Source organism: Australozyma saopauloensis, chromosome 2 (assembly GCF_035610405.1).
Source record: "Australozyma saopauloensis chromosome 2, complete sequence".
Taxonomy (NCBI): domain Eukaryota; kingdom Fungi; phylum Ascomycota; class Pichiomycetes; order Serinales; family Metschnikowiaceae; genus Australozyma; species Australozyma saopauloensis.
In genome coordinates, this window is record NC_086132.1 from 811,890 (window position 1) to 837,185 (window position 25,296).

At 41.9% G+C, this 25,296-nt stretch overlaps 5 protein-coding genes across 5 annotated transcripts; 3 read left to right on the plus strand and 2 right to left on the minus strand.

The window, feature by feature from the left end:
- Positions 1 to 78: 78 nt before the first annotated feature.
- PUMCH_001584 (uncharacterized protein) lies at positions 79 to 2,364 on the plus strand (the record flags this gene model as incomplete). Its single annotated transcript, XM_063020629.1, has 1 exon — positions 79 to 2,364. The coding sequence occupies one exon, from the start codon at positions 79 to 81 to the stop codon at positions 2,362 to 2,364; it is 2,286 nt and encodes a 761-aa protein (XP_062876699.1).
- A 3,897-nt stretch (positions 2,365 to 6,261) lies between these two features.
- Positions 6,262 to 7,716, plus strand: PUMCH_001585 (uncharacterized protein; the record flags this gene model as incomplete). Its single annotated transcript, XM_063020630.1, has 1 exon — positions 6,262 to 7,716. One exon carries the CDS (start codon positions 6,262 to 6,264, stop codon positions 7,714 to 7,716), a length of 1,455 nt encoding a protein of 484 aa, XP_062876700.1.
- Positions 7,717 to 7,824: 108 nt separating this feature from the next.
- Positions 7,825 to 9,207, minus strand: PUMCH_001586 (uncharacterized protein; the record flags this gene model as incomplete). Its single annotated transcript, XM_063020631.1, has 1 exon — positions 7,825 to 9,207. The coding sequence occupies one exon, from the start codon at positions 9,205 to 9,207 to the stop codon at positions 7,825 to 7,827; it is 1,383 nt and encodes a 460-aa protein (XP_062876701.1).
- Positions 9,208 to 9,532: 325 nt separating this feature from the next.
- On the plus strand, positions 9,533 to 11,059 carry PUMCH_001587 (uncharacterized protein; the record flags this gene model as incomplete). Its single annotated transcript, XM_063020632.1, has 1 exon — positions 9,533 to 11,059. One exon carries the CDS (start codon positions 9,533 to 9,535, stop codon positions 11,057 to 11,059), a length of 1,527 nt encoding a protein of 508 aa, XP_062876702.1.
- A 1,469-nt stretch (positions 11,060 to 12,528) lies between these two features.
- On the minus strand, positions 12,529 to 14,523 carry PUMCH_001588 (uncharacterized protein; the record flags this gene model as incomplete). The annotated part of the gene is made up of 1 exon (XM_063020633.1): positions 12,529 to 14,523. The coding sequence occupies one exon, from the start codon at positions 14,521 to 14,523 to the stop codon at positions 12,529 to 12,531; it is 1,995 nt and encodes a 664-aa protein (XP_062876703.1).
- Positions 14,524 to 25,296: the final 10,773 nt, after the last annotated feature.

A 25,296-nucleotide genomic window follows, 5' to 3' on the forward strand; every position in this document is an offset into this window, starting at 1 on the left:
TATTTTTTGAGTGAAACATTGGCATTCCGAGAAGCTACTGGCTAGATATACCATCCTAGAAATTTTTAGCTCTATGCGATGCGTGCTCGTCTCCGACCGTGGTGTTTTCTTTCACGAAGCATATCCACTCAAACGGAACCGATCTTGCGACGATTTGCAGACAAATACCACAGAAGCACGTTCCGGAGTCTTGAAACCGAATACAAACGCTATAGAAAGAACCGTGTCTGGATTCTACGTCCGTCTGTTGACCACTTTTTGATCTGGCTCCGAAGGAAGAACGAAGGGAATCTTGATGAGACAAAAATCGGGCTACCGAGCGGCAAGCGGCCAATAAATAATGATATATATGCTGAGGGTGCGATGTTCCATGTTTTAGCGTGTTTGTACGGCTCTGAGGACGTTAAATGGCTTCAGCGCCAAACAGCATACTTTCAGAAATTTCAAGCACTTAAGAAGCGGCTGAGGCGTCAGTGTGTGAAATTTGATTCAAAAGATTGCATAGAATTTGCCAGAAAAGCAGGATTCACTGTATCAGATGCCTCAGGTCCACTCTTATTGGATGCTCTCAGCAGCTTATCGCAGGCGGTACAGCTGCAGCCCAACTTAGACCATTTTTTGCCATGGATCCGCTCTTTGAAGGCTGAAAACGTGACGGGTGCCTGTTTGGCCCTCTCCAACTTGCTAGATATCCCGGCCTTTGTTAGTGCTGACATTCTCTTACGTACTCCTCTCACCACTCAAGAGCTACGACTCCAATTGGATCTTTGGCAGAGTCAAATGGCATCCATTGCTGTAGCCTACTTTCACCAGCCCTCGCACGTGCGCAATATTCTTGACAATATCTTGTTCTACACCGTCCATTTCGATCTGGCGCTGTTGGCTCCCCTTGTAAATAGCACCCTTTCCCTTCTCACATCCACTAGCCTTGGATACAAATTTCTGGTGTTGACACCGTCATATCTCAACTCTGTTATTTACAACATGGCAACTTTTGCTCTTCGTCACGGGCACGACGGTGGGAGATCCCATGACCTATATTCACTTGGACCAACTGAGACTTTACCTCCAGCCGTCAACACACCTGACAATTTGAGCAGTTCTAGCTTTGGTGGTGTTGTAGGTGCTCAAGAAAATATCACCAAATACCTAGTCGGACAACATGGCTTGACTCAGAGAGGATATATGGGTATTGTAGTAGCCGTGGCCAACGAGAACACAGCCAAGGCCAAAAAACTTTTTGAAATCGCACAGAAACATCACCCAGAACATACCACTGAATTTCATTTTGTTAACATTTACCTAGCGACAACTCCTGAGCTACTCTTTCAAGCATTCAACATTGCAGCGGCGCAGTATCCTGCGCTGGCATCTTTGTGGTACATTTTTGCGCGAAAGCTTCTGGGTTTTCATCTCTTGACCGAAAAGAGGAGTCAGAAGCTTCTTCGTGAAGTCCTTAGCCGCAAAGATAAACTTCTCATTTCAAAGGATTTAATCCTTCTTCTCTTGGGTCCAATTGATACTGTGAGTGGAATCGAGAAATTCATTGCTACTCTCAAGGAATATGATCTTTTTGTGAGCTTTGAAGTTTCTATCATGAAAAAATACATGGCCCTTTTATTCAAATATGGACTGGATGTGAGTATTCACAAGCCCCACATGGACCGCATTTATCGCAACTCCTCCAACATAGCATGTGCGCGGTATTTGTACTCTATAAGTACTTGGAAGACCACTTCATGTATCAGTATAATGCTCAATGGTGAGGTAGACCACCAACCTGAAAACTTGTACAAGCTCTACCGTCAAGAATTGACTTCGCTTAGTAGAGGTCAATGCAAGGCGGGAATCTTAGATGAAAATTTTCAAAGAGACGAGATATTTGATCCTTTCTGCTCCCCACTGAGCCAACTACCTGTTCTTCCGAGTGAGGGCTGTCTCGTGGCACTTCTTAGAGCAAGCACAAAAGCTACCGGAGCGCTGCTTCGGTGGGGAAAGCTTTTTGCTCTGCAAGTGGCTGTGCATGAGTTCAAGAAGTATGTCTGTACTAGTGCGTCACATCCAAACACTCCATGCATTTATCCGTCTAACAAACTGTGGTGCATATATCTTTATGCTCTACACCACGCTGGATACATTTTAGAACTCGCAGACGTGATAAGATGGTGGGAGTCTATCCGTTTCATACCCGAACAGGAAACACTTACTGTCTTATTGCTGATGCTTCCAGCGGAGGTCTCAGAAAGACACATTCAACATGCCATGGCTGTATCTGCCGGGGATAACCCCTGGCCATGGCCATCCGTAGAGAAAGTCAAGAGTTACCAGAAGCAGCAGGCCATTCTATTTAAAAGTCAGGCCTAATGTTTTCTGTATTGTTCTACAATGCTGTACTATAAAAAACGATAAATAGTCCAGACGCTTCAAAAGGTCGAAATCTCCAATTGCGTATATTCCAGTCCGCATTAATAGAATTAAGTAGAACCGACTAACATTTTGGACATAGTAATCTGAAACAACAATACACAGGAAATGTGCCAATAGCACTCGGGCACTTCAGTGCGCAACGTGCCACAACATAGTAAACAAGTTTCAAGAAGCCGTTTGTGTTCAGGAATTAGGATTTAAATTTTTGCGATACCTTTTGGTATTACTTCCATTGATAAGGTACCCGACTATCCGTCCAGTATTCAAGTGCCAAAACTGGTGCTTTAACAGCAAATTCTGATCTGAAATCCGCTCGGACGGAAAATATCACTGATTGGTATCAATATCCAAACTGTATTAAAGAGAATTCTCATACCATTCCATACTCTGGTCGTTTGCCAAATGTCCTTGGCAATAATACTGAGAGCTTGTGAATAATTGATAACTTCTCGGCAAACTAGTAGATATTTCATAACCACTTTTATTCGAGTATTCAAGTGGTATGACTTCTGCTAAGACAACACGCCTTTTCCCTCGCTTGATCTTAACTAATCATGCCCATTGCAGAAGCGTAGCCCGTCATGTGGAGGTTGAACGAGAACTCGAGTCAATATCTTAAGAACACACAGATTTACGCAAAACATAAGATGAATACAAATATTGGGTTTGAAGGCGCTCTGTATACAATAAAAAGCGAATACCGTAGGATAACACTTGGAAGCCAACGGACACGAAGTTCTTCTTCTATGTGTCCATTCCGGCACACATTTACTGATCAAAGAAGAAGAAGGATTGATTTATTTTGAGTAGAATTACATCATAAGTTTTGAGAAAGAAACGAGTGTTCAAAGCTAACATCGCCCACATTAGAAGCCGAAACACATAAGACTCGCCAAACAATATTTTAATCCAAATCATATGACTAATGCATCTAATTCAATAAATAAGATGTATCACCTATTATTTTTGAGTGAAGACATGACGAAATTGCGACCGCTAGGGCCACGCAAAACGTCGAGAATGTTCCGAATTCCACCCATATCGTGCCCATTTCTGCTGACTGTGCTTTGAAGTAATTCTTCTGTCAGACCTCTGCGCCTAAGTAGATCTTGCGCAAATTTTTCGAAAGTAGAATCCTGTGATAAATTAAGAATCCCTTCGAAGACAAAAAAACCTCCTTTTGTCAGAAAAGCTTCAACAAGAGATTGAGCCTCTGCACGAAATCGAATACCACTAGATAAGCCATATGATACTGGCTCTATCGATGGTGTATTTAGAAGTCCACACGCTGCCACGAGCATGTCGATGTATGTTCGCTTCAGACGATGCTCTCGAATTTCCACGAACTTCTCGAGGAATGTTGCTCCACAGGGTGTCGTTAACTCATGAACAATTTTTGAAGGATCAATTTTCGTTACGTTTCTGCCAGGTCTTCGGACAAGCGTTTTGACTATTTCCGCCAAGGTCCGATCCATACACACTGTTGGATAATACTTCAGTTCAAATCCCAAATGTAGAGAAAGATTAGCGAGTTCATGATTAAACCGGTTCTCTGAGATAGACTGGAGAAACAAATAGCCATCTGGCTCAAGTAATGCTTCGATTAGTGAATTGAAGTCAAACTGTGTTCCGTCCCGAATTTGTTGTGACACGATTCTTTTCACCAAACAAGTGACAATCTTCCTGGTGTAATGAATTCGTTTTTCAGATGTATCAGTCGGGAGCGTCTCGTCGCATTGTATTGATTTCAAGGGTTCAGGGGGACACTCTTCAACTTCTTGGACCAAGGTAATCAGGCGGACTCTTTTACTGAGTTTTTCTGAGTACTTTGCACTAGGAGGTGCTGAGCAAGCTGAGCGCTTTCGCTTGAACGGATTAATTGCATAAGGTTGCAGGGTCAGGCGAAGGGTATGGTGTCGACGGATGGAATATGCAGAATAGTGTCGTTGTACAGGATGCGTAGAATATTTTGATTGAACTTCCCACACTGCCTGTTCCACGTTTGTTTTCAATGTCTTCACTGACTCCATTTGGCCGTGTATCAAATCACAACTTTAAAGGGAATTGTTTTTACCAGAGACAGACTAATATAAATCAATGGTAGCAAAATGAGGAGAAAAAAGATATGGATATGCGAATCATTTTATAGCGGGCAGCTGGCTTTCTTTATACTAGAATTGGTCTATATTTCATGCTTATGTGCTACGCTGACAAACGTAGACCAACATGATTGCGAAATGAAGTACATTTGCTACGCACTCGATAATTAAGATTTTTTAGTATAGTTTATGACTTATCCTCTTGTTTTTTTTTTCATTGAGTGCCCCCTATTAACTGTGTTGTTTTCTTGCTCTTAATAGAACTACCTAAGGATTGGGAAGAGTGAGAGGTCATGCAAAAGGAAGTCAATCTCTAAAAATTTATTGCAACAATTATTTGAAAGGAGTCAATTCTGATAAAGAATAACAACCTTGAGTAGAACTGACTCGTTGTAAATGATCGTACTTGTACTAATCGAGTACCAGGATGGTGGACTATCAGGCAACTAGTTGGGTAGCTCATAGAGAACTAAGACTAGATTATTGAATTGAGAGTATCGAGATGGCTTTTTGAAGCTAGGATAAGAAACATCGAATAAGACACTCTATATAACGATACACTCTGTATAACGATACACTCTGTATAACGATACACTCTGTATAACGATACGTAACTACAGAACAGAAGCGTCGGGCCATTTGAGATGCATTGACAAGTTTTAGATGAACCAATGATGGACCTTAGATATCCAAAGCTAGCGTTCTTTGGCTTGGCCAAGATCTGACCTCCTGGTCAGATCTGGCTATAAGTAGGGCTAGCTATTGTCGATTATACAAAGCAACTAATACAGATTTTCTCAATGAATAAATAACCGAGTAAACAAGTTATTCAGAATCAATGATCGTCCTGGCATGGACCTACCGAATCCGTTTACATTCACGATAATGATTCAAATACGAAACCATGCGGAATCTGTGACAAGAAAGATCAAGCCAAAAAAATGCTCCCAGAATCTTTTTTTTTGCTCACTGTCGAAGATCCATGGCCAATTAAGGTTGTTTTGGCTCGAAAATATGACGACAGGCTCTCGTTTAGAAGTGCATTGCTGGAATTCGTCATGGCTCACTAGATTGCAGTACATTTATAGTGCAGAGTTATTGTATTAGCCTACAAGCCTCTTAAGTTCTTGTTATTCCAATCAAACGGTTTTTCGCTTTCATTTTGATGCAGCCATTCTGAAACATCAATCTGCAGGATTCCAAATCTGGTGTTTTGAAGAGAGTATCTACTCACCAAAAACAGCTGCGGAATGTACACAAACAGACATACACAATTTCAATTTTTCACTTCAATTCATTGGATGGAATCAAGAAACCCTGTCCTCTAACTAATCGAATCGTTGTCCAGCAAAACTCAAAAAAAGCAGCTCAGGCTCTCCAACTAACTCGACCATAGATTCCTTTTCAAAATTCCACACTTTTTATTGATTAAGTTCCCACTAATTGTCAAAATTTTCTCATCTCCAACTTTTGCATCCTCCCCATCACTTCTCACATCCATACCCGAATGCCCTCCACCAAAATCTCACAAGACCATACATAACAATAAAGAGATAGCTTTTCCTCGAAAACAACTTCTCTTTGCGAAAACATGTTTAGGTCGGTTTCTCCCCCACAAAAACAGAATCGGTTCCGAACCTACCCGGGCTTTTGATTGGGTCCTCTCTATGTGCAGTATCCAATTTCTCCAGGAATATATATACCGCATCCTTTTCCCCAATCCTGGTACCCACCAATGTTACGCTTAACCAAGCCCTCCACCATCAGAAACTTCTCACTTTCTGCACGTGCAATGAACACCCGTACCGAGTCCGACGCCTTTGGCGAGATCCAGGTCGATTCGTCCAAATATTACGGAGCTCAGACCGCTAGATCGAAGATGAACTTCGACATTGGTGGACCAGCTGCTAAAATGCCGATCCCAGTCGTTCGCGCGTTCGGTATTTTAAAGAAGTCTGCTGCCATCGTCAACGAGAGCTACGGTGCTTTGGACCCAAAGTTGGCCGAGGCTATTAAGCAGGCTGCTACTGAGGTTGCCGATGGTAAGTTGGACGATCACTTCCCATTGGTTGTTTTCCAAACTGGTTCTGGTACCCAGTCTAACATGAACGCTAACGAGGTTATTTCTAACCGTGCCATTGAGATCTTGGGTGGAGAGTTGGGTTCCAAGAAGCCTGTTCATCCAAATGACCACTGTAACATGTCTCAGTCCTCCAACGACACTTTCCCTACTGTTATGCACATTGCGGCTGTGACTGAGATCTCCAACACTTTGATTCCAGAGTTGACCAAGTTGCGCGATGCATTGCAAGTCAAGGCTGAGGAGTTCAAGGACATCATCAAGATTGGAAGAACTCACTTGCAAGATGCTACTCCTTTGACTTTGGGTCAAGAATTCTCCGGTTACGTGCAGCAGCTTACTAACGGTATCGCGCGCGTTGAGGCCGTCTTGCCTCACTTGTCTCTTTTGGCTCAAGGTGGCACTGCCGTCGGTACTGGTTTGAACACCAAGAAGGGTTGGGACTCTAGAATTGCCGAGGAGGTTTCTAAATTAACTGGCTTGCAATTCAAGACTGCTCCTAACAAGTTCGAGGCTTTGGCTGCTCACGACGCCATTGTTGAAGCTTCCGGTGCCTTGAACACTGTCGCTGTCTCTTTGTACAAGATCGCCAACGACATCAGATACTTGGGCTCCGGTCCAAGATGTGGTTACGGCGAGTTGTCCTTGCCTGAGAACGAGCCAGGTTCGTCCATCATGCCTGGTAAGGTCAACCCTACCCAAAACGAGGCCTTGACCATGGTCGCTTGCCAAGTTATGGGTAACAACACCGCTATTACCTTCGCTGGCGCCAGCGGCCAATTCGAGTTGAACGTTTTCAAGCCAGTCATGATCTCCAACTTGTTGTCTTCCATCAGATTGGTTGCTGACGGCTGTAGATCCTTCAGAACTAACTGTGTTGAGGGCATCCAAGCCAACAGAGACAAGATTGAGAAGGTTTTGCACGAGTCTTTGATGTTGGTAACCGCTTTGAACCCAAAGATCGGTTACGACTCTGCCTCCAAGGTCGCTAAGAACGCTCACAAGAAGGGCTTGACCTTGAAGGAGTCCACCTTGGAGTTGGGTGTTTTGACTGCTGACGAGTTCGATGAGTGGGTCAGACCAGAAAAGATGATTGGTCCAAAGGACTAAACCAGCTATGTTTCTACATAGAGACTAATTAGACTGATGATGTAAATATTCAATTGATAATGACAAACTATTAAACTGACGTTCATGCATATGATAAGCTGGGAAATATTACATAGACATATCCTCAGTAGTCTCTTGCATTTCATTAGTGATGAGGGAAAGGCAGAACTTCTCGAATTCCTCCAGAAATTTGCTCATCTCGCTTTCCAGGTATTTTGGATTATAAGGAATCACTAGCGTAAGCCCACTTTCATCTGTGGTCAACATGTTAAAAATAAAATGATATCCCATAGCCGTGGTCAGTCCAAAGTAAGCGTCAGTGACTCTGGTCATTGCACCGACAGGGTTCACAAATTTTCCAAGATTAGACACCATTGTAGTGTATCGGTCCATCGTACCAATTTTTTTATTCTGCTCGTAGGTGAAGTCAATGTAGGTATTTGCCCAGTAGTTTTTGAATCCGCGCCGAGATACTATTTCAGCTTGCATTAACAGATGAAACTCTTTACAGTCATTGATAAAATTATCTGATAAAGGATGAAATATTATTGGGGCACCGCATACCATCATTCCATATTGGTAGGACTCGCCTGGTTTCAGACGGTAATAGCGTCTTCCATTGACTGCAAGAAAGTGGCTTGAACAGAACGAAGGACCATAGGTTGGATAGATGAATTTTTCAATGCAGCGAATACCGATCACGTTAATGAGTGATGTGAGAGTAAAACCATTCTCTCTACTGAAAGCGACAAGCTGTGAGGTAAACTCGTGGTCAAAGCGTAGAATTTTGTAATTCGATTCCAAAGTCTTCTCTACTGGGAAAGAGGTGAATAGAGGAGGATCTGGAGAAGGAGTTTTGCCTCTAAAGAAAGGAATATAATGCAGAAGAAGCATACTGAGACGTTGTGGTAGTGGTGGGATGTATAGATCGTAGCTGCTTTCTACAGCAGGCACGATCTCCGTCCAATCTTTGTTTTGATTCAGTTGCAAATTGAATAATTCGGTGATTTCCTCTTTTGGACCATTTTCGTTAAGTTCTGCCACCAAATCACGAATTATCTGAAGACCACATGTTCCATCGAAAATACTATGACAGAAACATACACTCAATGTGTTCAGATTTCTCAATGTAACTCGCCAAAGTGGTAAATCTTTCCGATTCATTGGTATCGGAGTCAGATTGAGAAATTTCAAGTATTCTTCGTCGGACTGAATTGAGCTCAATTGAAGTATAGTCCGAAAGGCAATCCGGGTGACATACAGTAGATTATAGTCATTACGGTAGTCTGGGTTCTTGTTTTGAGATTCCCGAAAAAAGTTGACGGTTAACCATCTGTTGGCATCGATACACCTTTTCAATGCATGAGAAAGCTCTCCTAAAGCAACATCCTGATCAAATACAACAGTGATATTGAAGTTAGAGTAAAATGATTCCTCACTCTTAGCTATGAACCAGGCTTCATTGAAGCCAGGTTTACGAAAAGCCGTCATTGAGTTCAATCATCACGAATCAACAAGTATCTATATATACACGGAGACGCCCAAACAGGAAGGTGTATGCGGTTTCGTTTGTAAGCGCTAGTCAAAGCTTATCATTCAGAGACGACACTTACTTTATGAACACTTCATACCATCAAATTGTTCGGGAACATCTGCTCAATTTACTTCATTCACTCTCTTATCGGCCAAAACCCATACATACCCGTTTAAGCGCATACGCGCATAGAGGTCTCCCCAATGCGGAAATTTACAGATACATATTAAGGCTAGCAAGTCTCCACTCTTGTCGGTAACTTCCGTCACAACTACATTCGTAATGGCGCCAGTTATGGATCTCACATTTTATTTGGTCACAGACTCCACCATGGTCCCAGACACCTCGACGTTCCTTGACCAGGTAAAGCTTGCCGCAGAGAACGGAGCTACAATTATCCAGCTCCGCGAAAAGAAACTTCTGACTCGTGACTTTGTTCAACGTGCACAGAAAGTGCTAGAGATCACCAGGCCGCGGGGCATTCCTCTAATCATTAACGATAGGGTGGATGTCGCATTGGCAGTAGATGCAGATGGAGTTCATGTGGGCCAGGATGATATGCCAGCTGCAGTAGTGAGAGAGCTTATCGGACCAAACAAGATCTTGGGTGTTTCTTGTTGTAGCCCAGAAGAGACTCGGGCTGTGTGTGAAGAGGGGGTAGCTGATTATGTTGGACTTGGAACATGTTATCCTACCAATACCAAGGACGTGAAGAGTGTTGTTGGTCCGATTGGAATCCGTAAATCGCTTCAAGTCTTGAGAGACCACTCGCAAAACAATAAACGCATTGAAAGTGTTGCTATTGGTGGCATCAATCACACCAACGTGGCCAAGGTGCTCCTACAATGCAGCTTGGGAAACTTCAACGAGAAATACGGTGTGGATGGTGTGGCTGTCGTTTCATGCATAATGGCTGCAAAGGATGCTGCTGTTGCGTCTGTGAATTTGTTGAAAGCTATTCAAACATCGTCTCCGTTGGAGGTAAAGACTTTGGACTCCGAGTATAACTACTCAGAATTCCCTCAGAAACCTATGGTTCACCACATCACGAATAATGTGGTCAAAAATTTCAGTGCTAATGTGACCCTCTCGATCGGCGCCTCTCCTATCATGTCTGAATTCGCTCCGGAATTCGGCGAATTGTCGGGCTTGCGCCTCCCCGTCAGTCTCCTAATTAACTTAGGAACACCTTCTCCGGCAACTATGGAGGTTTTCTTAGCTGGCTTATCTGCATACAATGGCGCTGGAAAACCCACATTATTTGATCCTGTAGCTGCTGGTGCTACCCTGCAGCGTTTGGAGGCTAGTAAGGCTCTTCTTAATGCGGGCCAATTCACCGTAATCAAGGGCAATGTTGGTGAGATAATGGCTCTTGATAAACTTACAAGCGAATATATTGCATCTGAAAGCGCCGAACCTACAATGCAGGGTGTGGATTCTTTGGCTACACTTCTGGCAAGTGATGTACTTGCCCTTGCGAAACGAGTGTCTGCTGAATTTAAGAGCATTGTTGTCATTACAGGAAAGGAAAACTTTGTTGTCAATGCATTTGGCAGCAGCGAAGTAAACACATATAGAATTGCTGGCGGCCATGAACTCATGGGTTCTGTGACGGGTACTGGTTGCTCTCTTGGAAGCGTCATTTGTGCATATTTGGCCATTGCCCAGAATACTGGAAAGGATATGACTCTGGCTGTTGCTGCCGCTGTCAAATACTACAATGAGGCTGGTGCGAAGGCAGGATTATTGTCCAAGGGTCCCGGCACCTTCACAAAGAACTTCATGGACGCCTTATCCGGTGAGTTGTAGCTATGTAACTAGATGTCAATTGGAGACAAATACCAATTGCCTTTTTGCTGCTCCTGCCAATTAAGGGATAGCGTTTCGAAGCTTTACGATTGAATTTGGACTTTCGAGTAATATTGATTGAGAGCAACATTCCAGTCATAGTCAAGACAAATTTGAAATGACTCAATCCGGGAATGATCACTCCATATTGTCAGGAAATGCATGTTAAATTAGATTCAGTCAAATGATGTAGTGATACAATCGATGCTGAATCGTGGAAAAGAGATAGGCAGTTCATAGAGTATTAAGACTAGATCACCGAATTAAGAATATCTAAATAGCTTTTGACGCTAGGATCCCAGACATCGAATGAGGTGCTCTGGACAACGAACCGTAGATAAGAAGCATCAAATGAGATACTCTGGATAACGACGATGAGATGCCACAGAAGGTTCAGGCTGCTATATCGGCCCGTCGATGAGCCTTGAATGACCCAATGATGGGTCTTCGACAACCAGACGAGGGGTTTACCGGCTTAGCCAAGATCTGACATTCTGGTCAGATTTGACTATAAGTATGGCTAGGTAAGGGCAAAATCATAGAGCAACTAATACAGATTTTCTAACAAAATTATTGAATGAGTAGACAGATAATTAGATATGAAAGACCAACATGACATATTGAAAGAAAATCAAACGTAAAACATAAAACAATTTGAAAACGCCAGAGCCTTTAAATCAATTAACGCATTTAAACGCGATCACTCGGTGATGAAATTGCTAGGGGGTATACCACATCAGTCTATGATCAATCAAGTCGGCTTAAGACGACGCTGAGAATCCTGTCAATCTTGGATGAGCAATCCTAAAGGTCATTGTGATTCAGAATTATCTTATGGCAAATTTTGAGACGCAGACTCTCGCAGAACGTAGATCCGTTTTAAATTTGGGTATTCTCTTCCCTATAGTCTCCTATTTATTAAGGGCCCAGGAGCCGTAATATTCCTTTATAGGTACACACTCCTCTCGGAAAGCACATTAGCGCACTGCGAGAGTTTTTTTGTTTCTACAGCTCCTCCTTTACCCTCACACAAAATGGTGTCCAAGTGATGTTACTATTGGCCATCGATTTATGATTAATTTCAATGAATATGTATGTATGTTCTATATATTTATTTATAAGTATATATATAATTTTTTTATCTATTTCTTTTCTTTTCTATATTTTTTTTCTTTATTCTTTTCAAATTCCGACATCTTTTGAAAAGATGGTAGGAATAAAGCCAATCATTGCTTCAAAAGGTAACGAGGAACAAGGGTTGGGAAGAGGGAGCCTGAGAAAGGGCTACCACATCTAAATATGGCAGTAAATATGCAAGTTACTCAATTCCGACAAGAGAAGCTAGTGACATCAAAACGATTCAGGGCCAATTCCTGTCTTATTGTTGGAATGAGTAAAATGCAATTCCCTTAACCAGGTACAGGGCGCGATCAGTCAATTGGCGTAAAAAATGGAATATTCACATGGCCAGGCAGAAACAACAATCTTCCCAGCTGAGCAATTTCTGCATCACCGACCCAAGCTAAAAGAGGAGAGGGTTCTCCGAGTAGTTCTTCGGACCATGTCATGAGAAATTCATTTATGAGCCTTTCGTTCAGATATCTACTAAACTTCAGTTCCCACGTGGAATGACGGTCATTGTCCTCAATTATCAGTAGGCCATTTTGAATAGAAGCAACAGTAGACTTGACATTCTTAGTAGAACTGGCATCATCCATCAAGAAAATTGGGCCTTCAAGAATGGTTTTTGGTCCTGCATTTCTTCGCCATTCAAAATAAAGACGTCCACCTTCGAGAACATGTACAATGTACCTTGTATTCTTCAAAAACAATGAAAAACGCGTTTGTGTCTCAGTATTAAATTCGGTAAGTTCTCGAAGCGCCTGTGGAGTCATATTTCTCAAATCACCAAGCACGAATTTTTTTACAAGACAAGCGATATTTTGTTCGACTAATTTCCTGTAACCCTGTTCCCACTTTGTGGCAAGATCGAAGTAATCTCCAGGCTCAAAGGTAATTATATCGCCATTCTTCGTAGAAACGAGAGCTTCGCAGTTTTTCTCGATGAAATCTTGAATTTTGGTATGTTCTGCTTTGAGATATTTCGATTGAGATTTGATGACTGACATAACTTCAATCAAATGTGCAGCTGAGACTTCACGGGCTCGAGACTCTTGTATTAATGACAAAAAGAGCAATCTGCGGGATATGGTATTGATAGCTCTGGATGTGACGATATCAATTTGATAAGACGTTATCCAACAAATATACTTCTGCCAATGTGGACAAAGAGGCGATGTTCTCAGGACCATATGAGGATCGGATGTCAAATACTGAGGTTCGGGACAATCACCGCTTGTAGTATTCGAATCATTGATCTCCATTTCTCGAACGCAGGCTTCCCTGAAACGTGTCAACCAAGGCATTGGTAGGTCGTGATGGTTGGTACAGGCAAGAACAAAACATAAACCTGGGCTGGTCCATAGGGCATCAAAAACAGTATCTCCAGATCCCGAACCCGAGTAAATTGCCTCAGATAGGGCTTCTTTTGAGAGCAACTCCGACTTGAGGTATCCTTTAAGGAATGGACCTATGAGACCAGCATACTGGTCGGAAAAGAGTATGAAGTTGAATGCTTTGAACCCAGGCTGCGATGCAAAAGCTTTTATGAGCTGTTGAACCAAGGAATCAGTGTAATCCCAGGGTCTGAGCGAAAGTTCCTCTATCTCGAACCGCGAAGCGCACAAAAATTCACACGCCCGCATGAGCATGTCGACCCAAATACTCTTTACAACAGCTACAGAAAGCTTTGAGCATTGTCTGAGGAATTTGGGTCCTTCCGAGGCCTTCAATCCATCAACAAGAGTCAAAGCCTCGGCATCTGTAGGAACCTGGCCTGGTCTTGCAATGAGTTCTCTGACCAAGTTTACAGCCAACTCTTGATTATTTTTGGATGAATTCTTTTTGAAGATAACCCTCAGATCAGTTTTCTGCAAGCAATCGGAGAGATTCTCCACCTCCTCCTTGAAATTTTGACTTTGTACTGATCGAAGAAGCAATACACCGTTCCATCCAGCCAAAGCATGGTACACAGGTCCCAAATCGATACTCTTTGGTGTATTACCTGAACCATCGTTTAAGATTTTTTCTATCAACAATTCCACAATCTTCTTCAAGTATTTTTTGTTTTCATCTGTAATTAATTCCAATTGAGTTTCAATTTGTTCTTTTTGCGGATCAACCCCCGGAGAGGTTTGATCAACGATCTGCTGAGCGGTCGAAGTTGGTGCATGAGGGACTTGATGTGCGGCACTTACTCGTGGCGCTTCTTCCGCAGCATCAGGAGTTTGAGCTTCCTCATTTCGAAAATGAATTCTCGAAACTCCCGGCTCTCCAGACCCTTCAATCGGTTGAGGAAATTTCATCGGGAGGGTTTCAAAGAAGGCTCTGATACAAGAAACTGTAGAAGAGGTTAAAACGCAGATGTGTGAGTTTATTTCAGGAGGTGATTAATAGTTTTAAGAAAACTTATAAAGAAATGGTGGCTGTTTTACTATTTATAAGGTACACGGAGGAATTGACTCCTGTCTGTAATATTTAGTGCAGAACTCTAGATCTCTACACAGGTCTCAAATTGATGTGCAGATGGGGAACTAGATATCATAGCATTTATACCGTTCAACCACCATAAACTTGCGCAATACTCTAGACTACGGGAATCCAAAACCAGTATTTTTTCCGCTTCGTAGCCCAATTTTTTGAAGATTCTTTCCGCCTTTTCTAATAGATTCGGATGCTTGACGCCGCATGTACAGTTTGAAGCAATTACATGCAGGAGATAAGAGCTCACTTAACTACAATACAACATAGCACAACGATCCGGCTCTAGAAAAAAGAATCTCTTGGACATAATCAGATACTTGAGGTAAGCTCTCTCTGTTCATGAGAAGACTGACCTTTTTAATGAGGTGATGAAATCAAATTGTTGTTTGGTTATGAAGGCAAGACGTCAAAGTAGGATCGCGTTATGTAGGCTTATCTAGATGCACGCTTGATCTTTTGTGGGGAGCTACATAAAAAGACCGGGCGGGAGAACTGGTTAGATTGTTTTGATTCCGGATCGGAAGTATCTAATTCACAATGCCTTAGATTGGGTATTTGAATTGGGGATAATTCTAGAGCTAGGTCTTGCACCACAATCACCCGCTATAAATTGATACTGACACATTTGTTGAACCACTAACAGATGATATTGTTTTTGATCAGTACAATTCTGCAGGGTCTGTAATAGTATTTGATGGTTGCCGATGTTTCGATCCTCAATTATAGTGAGGCACGCTAGCTGATTTTGGTGTTCGGGCTCACAATTGAAGATCAAATAAACCTGCCTATTCTGATCAAGAAAACGAATCATTTCTTCGTCACAAAGATATCATTTGCGAATTTATTTTTGCAGGAGTATGTATATATTTGTAAGGTTTGCATTAATAAGTATCCAACGATTGCATTATCACCAATTAGCTGGTACACTTCATTATGAACGAGGACTAACAGATCGGTCGAAAATCGGCTTCCCATAATGGTGATGGTGAAGTATGAGCCCTCATTGAGATTAGAATTTGTTTAGCAGATATGTCAATGATACGCATAAAAAAGTCCTATTGATAAACAATCGATTTCTATTCCAATTCCTAGGCAACACCCGAGAACACTCAAGCAAACATGATTTGTATGTATATTCATTTAAGTAATTTTTTTTTATCTTCAAAACAGCATGGAGAATTTACTTGCATTATAGACCAGCTTGCACCGAGGTGGGCCATACGGCCAATCGTTTCGCGAAAGGAAGTTGCCAGATAACAAAGGAAAACAAATTGATTTCTCTTACAAGAATCGGAACAACTTGGATCTAGGAAAATAGGAATGCCACCAACGAGAGAAGCGTTTCGATGTGGTTGATGGCGAATACCCTTCCGGGGCTAAGATCATTTCCCACGCTTTGGGCACTGAGTTCCGATGCGATGTCAAAAGCATAAAAGATAAACCCACTCGGCTCCATAATGTCTCGAATAAGACTTCTCTGTAAAACGTATCGTACATAAGAGAATAAGTAAGAGCTTCAAATGCGACTTTTACCTCGCCCTTTTTTCCCAGGAGAAAGGCATCTATGGTTTTTTTGAGCTTGGGGTGCAGTGCACATCCAAGAAATACCATGAGAATTTTGGCACCTCCATATGTTACAAAAGACTTCACAACAAAACGGGCCTTCTGCCGACAATCAGAGTAATCTTCAACCGGTTCATACAGTGAACTACTCAAAATTTCACATGCAACCACGATCATGTCAAAAGCATCCTTCTTAGCAGGTTGATTGAAGGCATCCAAGAAAGCTTTGAGAAACAATTGACCTTCACGTGTCTTCAAGTCGTCAAGAAGTATCAGAGCATCGGCATCTGTAGGAACCCTGCCTGGTCTCGTGATGAGTTGTTTGATCAAAGTCAAAGCCTTTTTTCGATGAAGTTCAGGTAATGGTAGTCCTGCCGTCTTCAACTCAGTGTATTTGAGATGAGAGCAGAGACTATCCAACTGATTTGCAAGGCAGGGTGTTGTAATTGACGCAAGTAATGACGCGCCGTTTTTCCCCCTCAAAACTACGCAGAGTGAGTCAAGGTTTATCTTCCGTCTGCGCAATCTTGGTTTAGTCACAAGAGATAGCACAAATCCATAAAGGAGTAATTCCAAGCTGAGTCTTTCGTCTATCGGAATTTCCATGGAGCAAGAATGTTTTGATTCCATATCAGGATCTGTAGTTGCCCAATTTGACTCAACGAATGATGCTTCATGAGAGTTAAAAGTCACATGTGGTACTCGACCCACTTGCAAAGCTGTCAATTGACCTGGTTGGGCGGCCTGCTCAAGAGTCGATGGAGATGGTTGGACGTTCTGCTGAGCAGCCGAAGTATTGCAACGGTGCTTTTTTCCCTTTTTGCCCTTTTTCCCTTTTCTCTTTTTCAGTAATGGAGTAGTCAACAGAGTTGTTTGAGCCTCTAGACCAGTCGAACTAGTGCTATAATGTTTTCCGCCCCTCCCCCTTGCATTTCCTCGTTTAGAAGACGAAGGTGGCTCATTGGTCTGTCGAGCAGTCAATGAAGATGGCTCAGTGTTCTGCTGAGCAGTCAATGGAGATGGCTGTTCGACCTGCAATCCAGTTGATGAGTTGCGACGATGTTTTGTTCCCTTTTTCCTCCCCTTTCTTTTTTTTGGTGATGGAGGTGGTTGAACATTATCAGGAGTAGTCAATGTATTTGGTTGGACCGCAAGAGGAGAAGCAGGTGAAATATCCTTTTTTCCCCCTCTTCTCCTTTTTTGTTTCCGTTTTTTTCGTTGGGTGACTGGGGCTGACTGTGCAATCTGCGAAGGAGAATCCATGAGTGGCACAGCTACCAGAATCAGATTTTTGGAATCTTGAATAAGTTGCAGAGAGCTTATTTGATTTTTGAGGAACGCTCTTGTTTCACGTTGGGAAGTGATGTCTACTAAAAATTGGTGAATGGGTATTGGCAGAAGTTGACCAATGTGGCACTTTTATAGTGTATTTCAGGTATGCAGACTGTTTTTTGAAACCGCAGAGTATTTTTATTTGCGTGACAGCGTTTCCAGATCACGAAGATTAGGCGCCGCACCTCTAGTTGACGCTTTTACGTACAGGAGATAAGGGCTGCTTGCGTACTTAAATTTTTGAACAGTCTTGTTTCCATGAAATGAGGTTCTCAGATTGATATTCTTATTCAATACAACATGCCGATAAAAGTGAAATGAATGTTATGTGCAACAGCAGCCCAAATTGTCGTATATTGATGTGCATAAGCCGTTAACGTGTTGTGTTGCAAAAGCGAAATCGCATTGTGCAGGGCACATTAGATGGACCAGCATACCTACAACGTGCGCCTTCGAAAACAGATGCAAGTTCCAGAAGCGTCGCTTTGACAATACTCAGGTATACGGCTGGCCAGGAGGCTAGATCGAGGTATAAATAGAGATGCCTACGGTTGATCAGAGATCACAGAACACAAGTCTTAAAACCAATGTAGTGGCTAAGCAAGCTAGTCATCAATCAAGTAGGAATTATAAAAGATCAGCCTGAAAAATATACTCTCTTCGATTACATGTGCTCAACAACAATTCGTTCCATCAAACTTACTCATGAGCTCGCTAGTGTAAATCTGCCATCGAGATCTCAAGAGCTAGATTTCATATGTGGCACTATGTGTATCGCTGTGGAGTGATATACGATACAAGCACCACAAAGTGCAAGACTTATGACAACTGGAACACAACACGTCCTCCCATCGAATGCAACACATCCACGACAGGACTGCGAGTTTGTATTTTCCGACATGTAGAACTGTCACAATTTTAGCGCTTAGACCGGTTGAAAGTTCAAATAAGAGATTTGATTTGAATTTTTACGGAACCCCTGAGAAGATATTGAAAATTGACGATTACTGTCACATTTCTGTCTTCAATTGTAGACTGCACATGAATATAATGTGCAGGGCCAGCATGATTTTTGCAACCATGGCAAAACCAAAATCCGAGTTAAAAAAAAGGTCTATATAAGCTGCACTTTCCACCCAGATCTACTCGAACTTAATCATTGTTCTCTAGTGAGCCGGCCTTTTCTGCATTTGTCAGCCTCTTTACAAATCGTTTACCAGAGCCTTTCTTCGTATTCTCAATGAGTCCTCCACAACTTGAGCAAATATCAATTGAGCCCGAGGTTTCGAGCAAACATGTTCAAACTAACCAAGCTCACAAAGTAAGTTCCATGGAAGCAGCGGCAACTGTGGGAGCTGCTCAAAAGGTAATCCACCAATTTCAGTATGACACTGGGAAGCTGTGTCCTATTTCTTCCTTGACTTCTCAACAAGTATCGCAGATCCCTCCTTCTACCGCTTGTCAGGTATCTCAAGCACCAACTTCGACCGCTCGGCAAGTTCCCAATCAATATCCGGATGGCTCTTTGGAGGTGCCTCAAGCACAAATTTCAGCCGCTCGGCAAGTTCCCAACCAATATTCGAAAAGTTCTTTGGAGGTGCCTCACATACCTACTCCGACTGCTCAACAGATCGTTAGCAAATATTTGAATGATGCTCCAAAAGATACTCTAAATTATATAGAGAAAGCTCCGAGGTCGGTAAAGCCGTCTTGCTCAGCCACTACGAGGATTAATCCCCAAAAAAAACCAATTGATATTACCACGGAACCAATTACGGATGAAAACAAAGAGTATTTGGAATTGATTGTTAAGTTGCTCATAGAGAAGATCTCGAAATTGAGCTCGGGAAATTCACGGAAGAAATACAATTTTGAAGCACTTCACCGTGCTTTGACTGGAAACACCGGTGTATTGTTTCTTCAATCAGTGTGCAGAAATGAATTCGAGCAGGAGGTGGAGCAACTCTCTGTGTGCTTGCTGAAAATCGATCTGTGGAATATCTTCAACAAAGGTTCATCTGGAGAAAATTTAGAGTTGGCTGTTGATTTGGTCAAAAAAGTCATTGCAAGACCAGGCCATATACATACATACGCCGCTGCTTTGACTATCGCTGATGGATTAAGGACCCCTGAAGGACGAGCATTTCTCAGAGAATTACAGAAGGACTCTCGAGGCTATTTTAAATATACTTGGATCGACATGCTCAAGGTTGCGTGTCATTTTTTATGTACTTCGCGGTTCGAAGTAAAGGAAGGTTCGCTCAGAGGCTGGTCACAAGTTGAATCTCTGCGCCGACGACTCGTGAAAGTTTTTGCATCGAGTGATGGGTTCAAAGCATTCAAGTTCATACTTTTCTCCGACCAGTATGCCAGCCTCATAGGTCGATTTCTTAAATACTACCTCAAGTCTAAGTTGCTGTCAAAGCAAGCCTTACCTGCGGCAATTTGCTTGAATTCTGGAACCAGAGATGCTATTTTTGACGCATTATGGACCAGACCAGGTTTGCAGTTTGTTCTTGCATGTACTAATCGGAAAAAAATACCAAAGCCTTGGTCAAAACGTCTCCTATCTGGATTTAGAGATTGAGACCTTTTTCTTGTTGATCCAAAGAGGTATTTGTCTCGAAGCTGAGTATTGAACATACGATCCTCGTGGTATCGTGCCTTTGTCCAAATTGGCAGAAGCAATTTTCTCGGGAAGCGTATAATATATTCCTAAAATTGAATCACCGGAGGCGTGTCAAGAACTCAACAAATTTAATACGGAGACATAAACGTACCTTGCAAGGTACTTATTGGTAACAAAATACATTGCCCTTAATTTCGGAGGCGGAGGTCTTTATCTAGGAAAGGAAATTAAATGGCTGAAATTGATTGGAAAGGCTGTAGATTCAGACAAGAAGGTATCCGGTTTTAGCGATTCAAAGTCTAGAGACATCAATCACAATCTAATAATGCACGAAGTTCTCCGTATTTCACCAAGGGATTTAGTATATCATCGTATATCAGACAAACGTCTCATCGATGAGTTTCACAGGACTTGGTCCAATGACTTAGTCGGAGATCCACGTCGAGGGTTGTCCGAAGGCTCCGTGCTGTTCAAGTGCCGTTATCTAGAGCTTCTCATTCGATATGACTTATTCCATCGTCAATAGCTATCTCAGTACTCTTAATTCAGTAATCAAGTCGTAATAATCTATGCGCTACCTGAAGATCTGTTCACCGGGGTGTTTTAATTTGTAGATTAGTGTTCCACGATTTTAGTTTTATTTGTTGGACTATACTATATACATCGCCTACTAGCGCAGCCTGCATATCAGGATGGATCAGACTCATAGCTAGGATATCAAACTATAGGTGTGTCTTATATTGATGGGTAGACACTTCTCTGCCCTCTAAAAGGAGAAAAAGGTCATAATTATATGGTAATGAATAATTATGAAATTACACGTGATCTAACATCATCATGTTAGTTCATAGTCCATACGAGCGGAAAGAATGCATAATGTTGGTACGTGAGGCTCAAGACTCCCGTATCTCCTAAACCTGGTACTGAACTTATACAGGTTCCAACATATTCTGGGTCAATCTTTGGTCAATTTGGATTTGAAACACCTTTGATCTGACTTTCGGTATGGAAATAGAAATCCCGAATGGGTTGACAGAAGCACGAACTGACTCAAGCTGAGTGGATATGATAAACATGTGGGCTTGGAAGAAAACATTTGCTTATAACCACTCTGGAAATGGGTTCCTTATTCCTAACGTATCTATCATGCTTCCATTAGCTTTTCTTCAAGAAGCTTCATCATTAAAACTAGACCGAAAGCTTTTGGAATGAAAATCGATTCAATACTAGCAAACAATCCGTTTTTTTATATCAGTGATTTACAACAATGTTAGGTATCTTGTAAAGTATTTTCGCTGTAAACCCGAATTGAGATTATCGAGTTGGAAGCTTCTGAAGCGACGCTATGACAATACACCAGTAGATGTTCGGCTAGGAGGCCAGGTTGAGGTATAAATAGAGATTTCTACGGTTAATTAAAGACCAAAGAACACAAGTCTTAAAACCAATGTAGTGGCTAAGCAAGCTAGTCATCAAACAAGCAGGATTCATCAAAGATCAGCCTGATAAATATAAATTCTTCGATAACATGTGCTCAACAACAATTCGTTCCATCAAACTTACTCATGAGCTCGCTAGTGTATATCTGCCATCGAGATCTCAAGAGCTAGATTTCAAATGTGACGATGTGTATATCGCTGTGGGGTGTTATATATTACAAACACAACAAAGTGCAAGACTTATGACAACTGGAACACAACACGTCCTCCCATCGAATGCAACACATCCACGACAGGACTGCGAGTTTGTATTTTCCGACATGTAGAACTGTCACAATTTTAGCGCTTAGACCGGTTGAAAGTTCAAATAAGAGATTTGATTTGAATTTTTACGGAACCCCTGAGAAGATATTGAAAATTGACGATTACTGTCACATTTCTGTCTTCAATTGTAGACTGCACATGAATATAATGTGCAGGGCCAGCATGATTTTTGCAACCATGGCAAAACCAAAATCCGAGTTAAAAAAAAGGTCTATATAAGCTGCACTTTCCACCCAGATCTACTTGAACTTAATCATTGTTCTCTAGTGAGCCGGCCTTTTCTGTATTTGTCAGTCTCTTCACAAATCGTTTATCAGAGCCTTTCTTCGTATTCTCAATGTGTCCTCCACAACTCATGCAAAAATCGATTGAGCCCGAGGTTTCGAGCAAACATGTTCAAACTCATCAAGCACAGGAAGTATATTCTATGGAAGCAGCATCAACTGTGGGAGCTGCTCAGAAGGTAATCTACCAATATCAGTATGACACTGAGAAGCTGTGTCGTCTTTCTTCCTTGACTGGTCAACAAGTATCGCAGATCCCTCCTTCTACCGCTTGTCAGGTATCTCGAGCACCAACTTCGACCGCTCGGCAAATCATTCGTCAATATCCGAATGATGCTCCAAAAGATAATCTAAACTACATAGAGAAAGCTCCGAGGTCGGTAAAGCCGTCTTGCTCAGCCACTCCGAGGGTTACTCCCCGAGAAAAATCAATTGATATGACTACGGAACCAATTACGGATGAAAACAAAGAGTATTTGGAATTGATTGTTAAGTTGCTCATAGAGAAGATCTCGAACTTGAATTCGGGAATTTTACGGAGGAAGTACAATTTTGAAGCACTTCACCGTGCTTTGACTGGAAATACCGGTGTATTGTTTCTTCGATCAGTGTGCAGATTCCGCTTCGAGGAGGAGGTGGAGCAACTCTCTGAATGCTTGCTGAAAATCGATCTGTACAATATCTTCAATAAAGGTTCATCTGGAGAAAATCTAGAGTTGGCTGTTGACTCGGTCGAAATAATCATTGCAAGATCAGGCCAGATACCTACATACGCCGCTGCTTTGACTATTGTTGATGGATTAAAGACCCCTGAAGGACGAGCATTTTTCAGAGAATTCCGGAAGGACTCTCAAAACTTATTCAAGGATTCTTGGATCAACATGCTAAACTTTGCGTGTCATTTTTTGTGCGTTTCGCGGTTCGAAGTACAGAAACGTTCGCTGGAACGCTGGACATTGATTGAATCCCAAAGACAACAACTCGTGAAGGTTTTTGCATCGAATGATGGGTTCAAAGCATTCAAGTTCATACTCTTATCCGAACAGTATGCCAGCCTTATAGGTCGATTTGTCAAAGACTATCTCAAGAATGAGTTGCTGTCAAAGCAAGCCTTACCTGCGGCAATTTGCTTAGACTCGGGTACTAGAGATGCTATTTTTGACGCACTATGGACCAGTTCAGGTTTGTATTTCGTTCTTGCCTGTACTAATCGGAAAAATGTCCCAAAGCCTTGGTTTGAACGTCTCGAATCTGAAGAATAGAAATAAAGACATTTCTCCCGTTGCTCTGAAGAGGTATTTGTCTCGAAGCTGAGTATTTAACATACGGTTCTCGAGAAATCGTGCAAACATCGCCTCTCTGTCCAGATTGGCAGAAGCAATTTTTTCGGGAAACGTATAATGATATTGAAATCGACAAATCCAGTCAATTCAAACTGATTTACGACAGGCTCGCATTTCTCACGATACGACATAATTTTCGAGCCCGTGAGGTCCCAGCTACACATTTGTATGAAATTATGTCAATTGTCAAATCTCAATCGGAATACCTCAGAAACAAAAACTATCGTAGCTCAAAATTTCATCGAGAAAAATTGGAGAAACTTTTTCCAATTCAAATATTGCGAATTCAAACTTTTCGAATTCTAAAGTTCTTCGAACTTGCTGATAAGTGGAAAGAGGGTTTCAAGGGGTTAGTCAAACAAAATATTGTTCGTCTAAAGGGAAAACTCATGCTGCTTGATATTCCTAAAATTGAATTACCGGAGGCGCGTCAAGAACTCAACAAATTTAATACGGAGACACAAACGTACCTTGCAAGGTATTTACGGGAAACAAGTTACATTTCCCTTAATTTCGAAGGCGGAGGTCTCTATTTAGGAAAGGAAAAAAACAAATGGCTGAAATTGATTGAAAAGGCTGCAGATTTGATCAAAAACTTACCCTCTTTTAGTGATTGGAAGTCTAGAGACGTCAATCACGATCTGATATAATACGATGTTCTCCGTGGTTCAAATCATCATTTTCCAAACAAGCGTCTCATCAATGAGTTTGTCATGACATGGCCCAAAGACCAATTCGGAGATGTCCGTCTGTGGCGGTCCCATAACTCCGTGCTGCTCTTTCGTAATTATCTATTCATTTTCACTCAGTACATATACTAGCGTCAAGAGCAATCTCTATATTCTTAATTCGGTAGTCTTGTTGAAATACTCTGTGCGTGTTAGATTACTGATAGTTTAAGTGATTTAGTACTTAGAAAAGAGTATATTGTGATTGACCTTTTAACACAAACGGGCGCACGAAGCCTCCCTTTTATATACGAGAATTTCTAGCATCCCAACCTGTGGCTTTTCAGCTAGGCGTCACAGGTCATTTTACACCATCCTGGTACACCTAACAACCGTGCTCCAGATCGAGGCTTCCTAATCTGGTCAGCTGACGTAAGCATTCTAATGTCTACCTAACAGTCACTGGTACTTCATAATTGTCAGAGTATAGCACCAAAGACGCGCAAATTCAGTTCTAAGACCGGCTAAAGGTTCAAATAAGACAATTTATTTGTATTTTCACGGATACTCTGAGAGGATTTCAAAAGGTTGTAGTATATGTACTATGGACACACACATTTTTGACTTCAGTCGTAGACTGCACATGAATATAATGTGCAGGGCCAGCATGATTTTTGCAACCATGGCAAAACCAAAATCCGAGTAAAAAAAAGTCTATATAAGCTGCACCTTCCGCCCAGATATACTTGAACTTAATCATTGTTCTCTATTGAGCCGGTCTTTTCTGCATTTGTCAGCCTCTTTACAAATCGTTTACCAGAGCCTTTCTTCGTATTCTCAATGAGTCCTCCACAACTTGAGCAAATATCAATTGAGCCCGAGGTTTCGAGCAAACATGTTCAAACTAACCAAGCTCACAAAGTAAGTTCCATGGAAGCAGCATCAACTGTGGGAACTGCTCAAAAGCCAATCCACCAATTTCAGTGTGACACTGGGAAGCTGTGTCGTGTTTC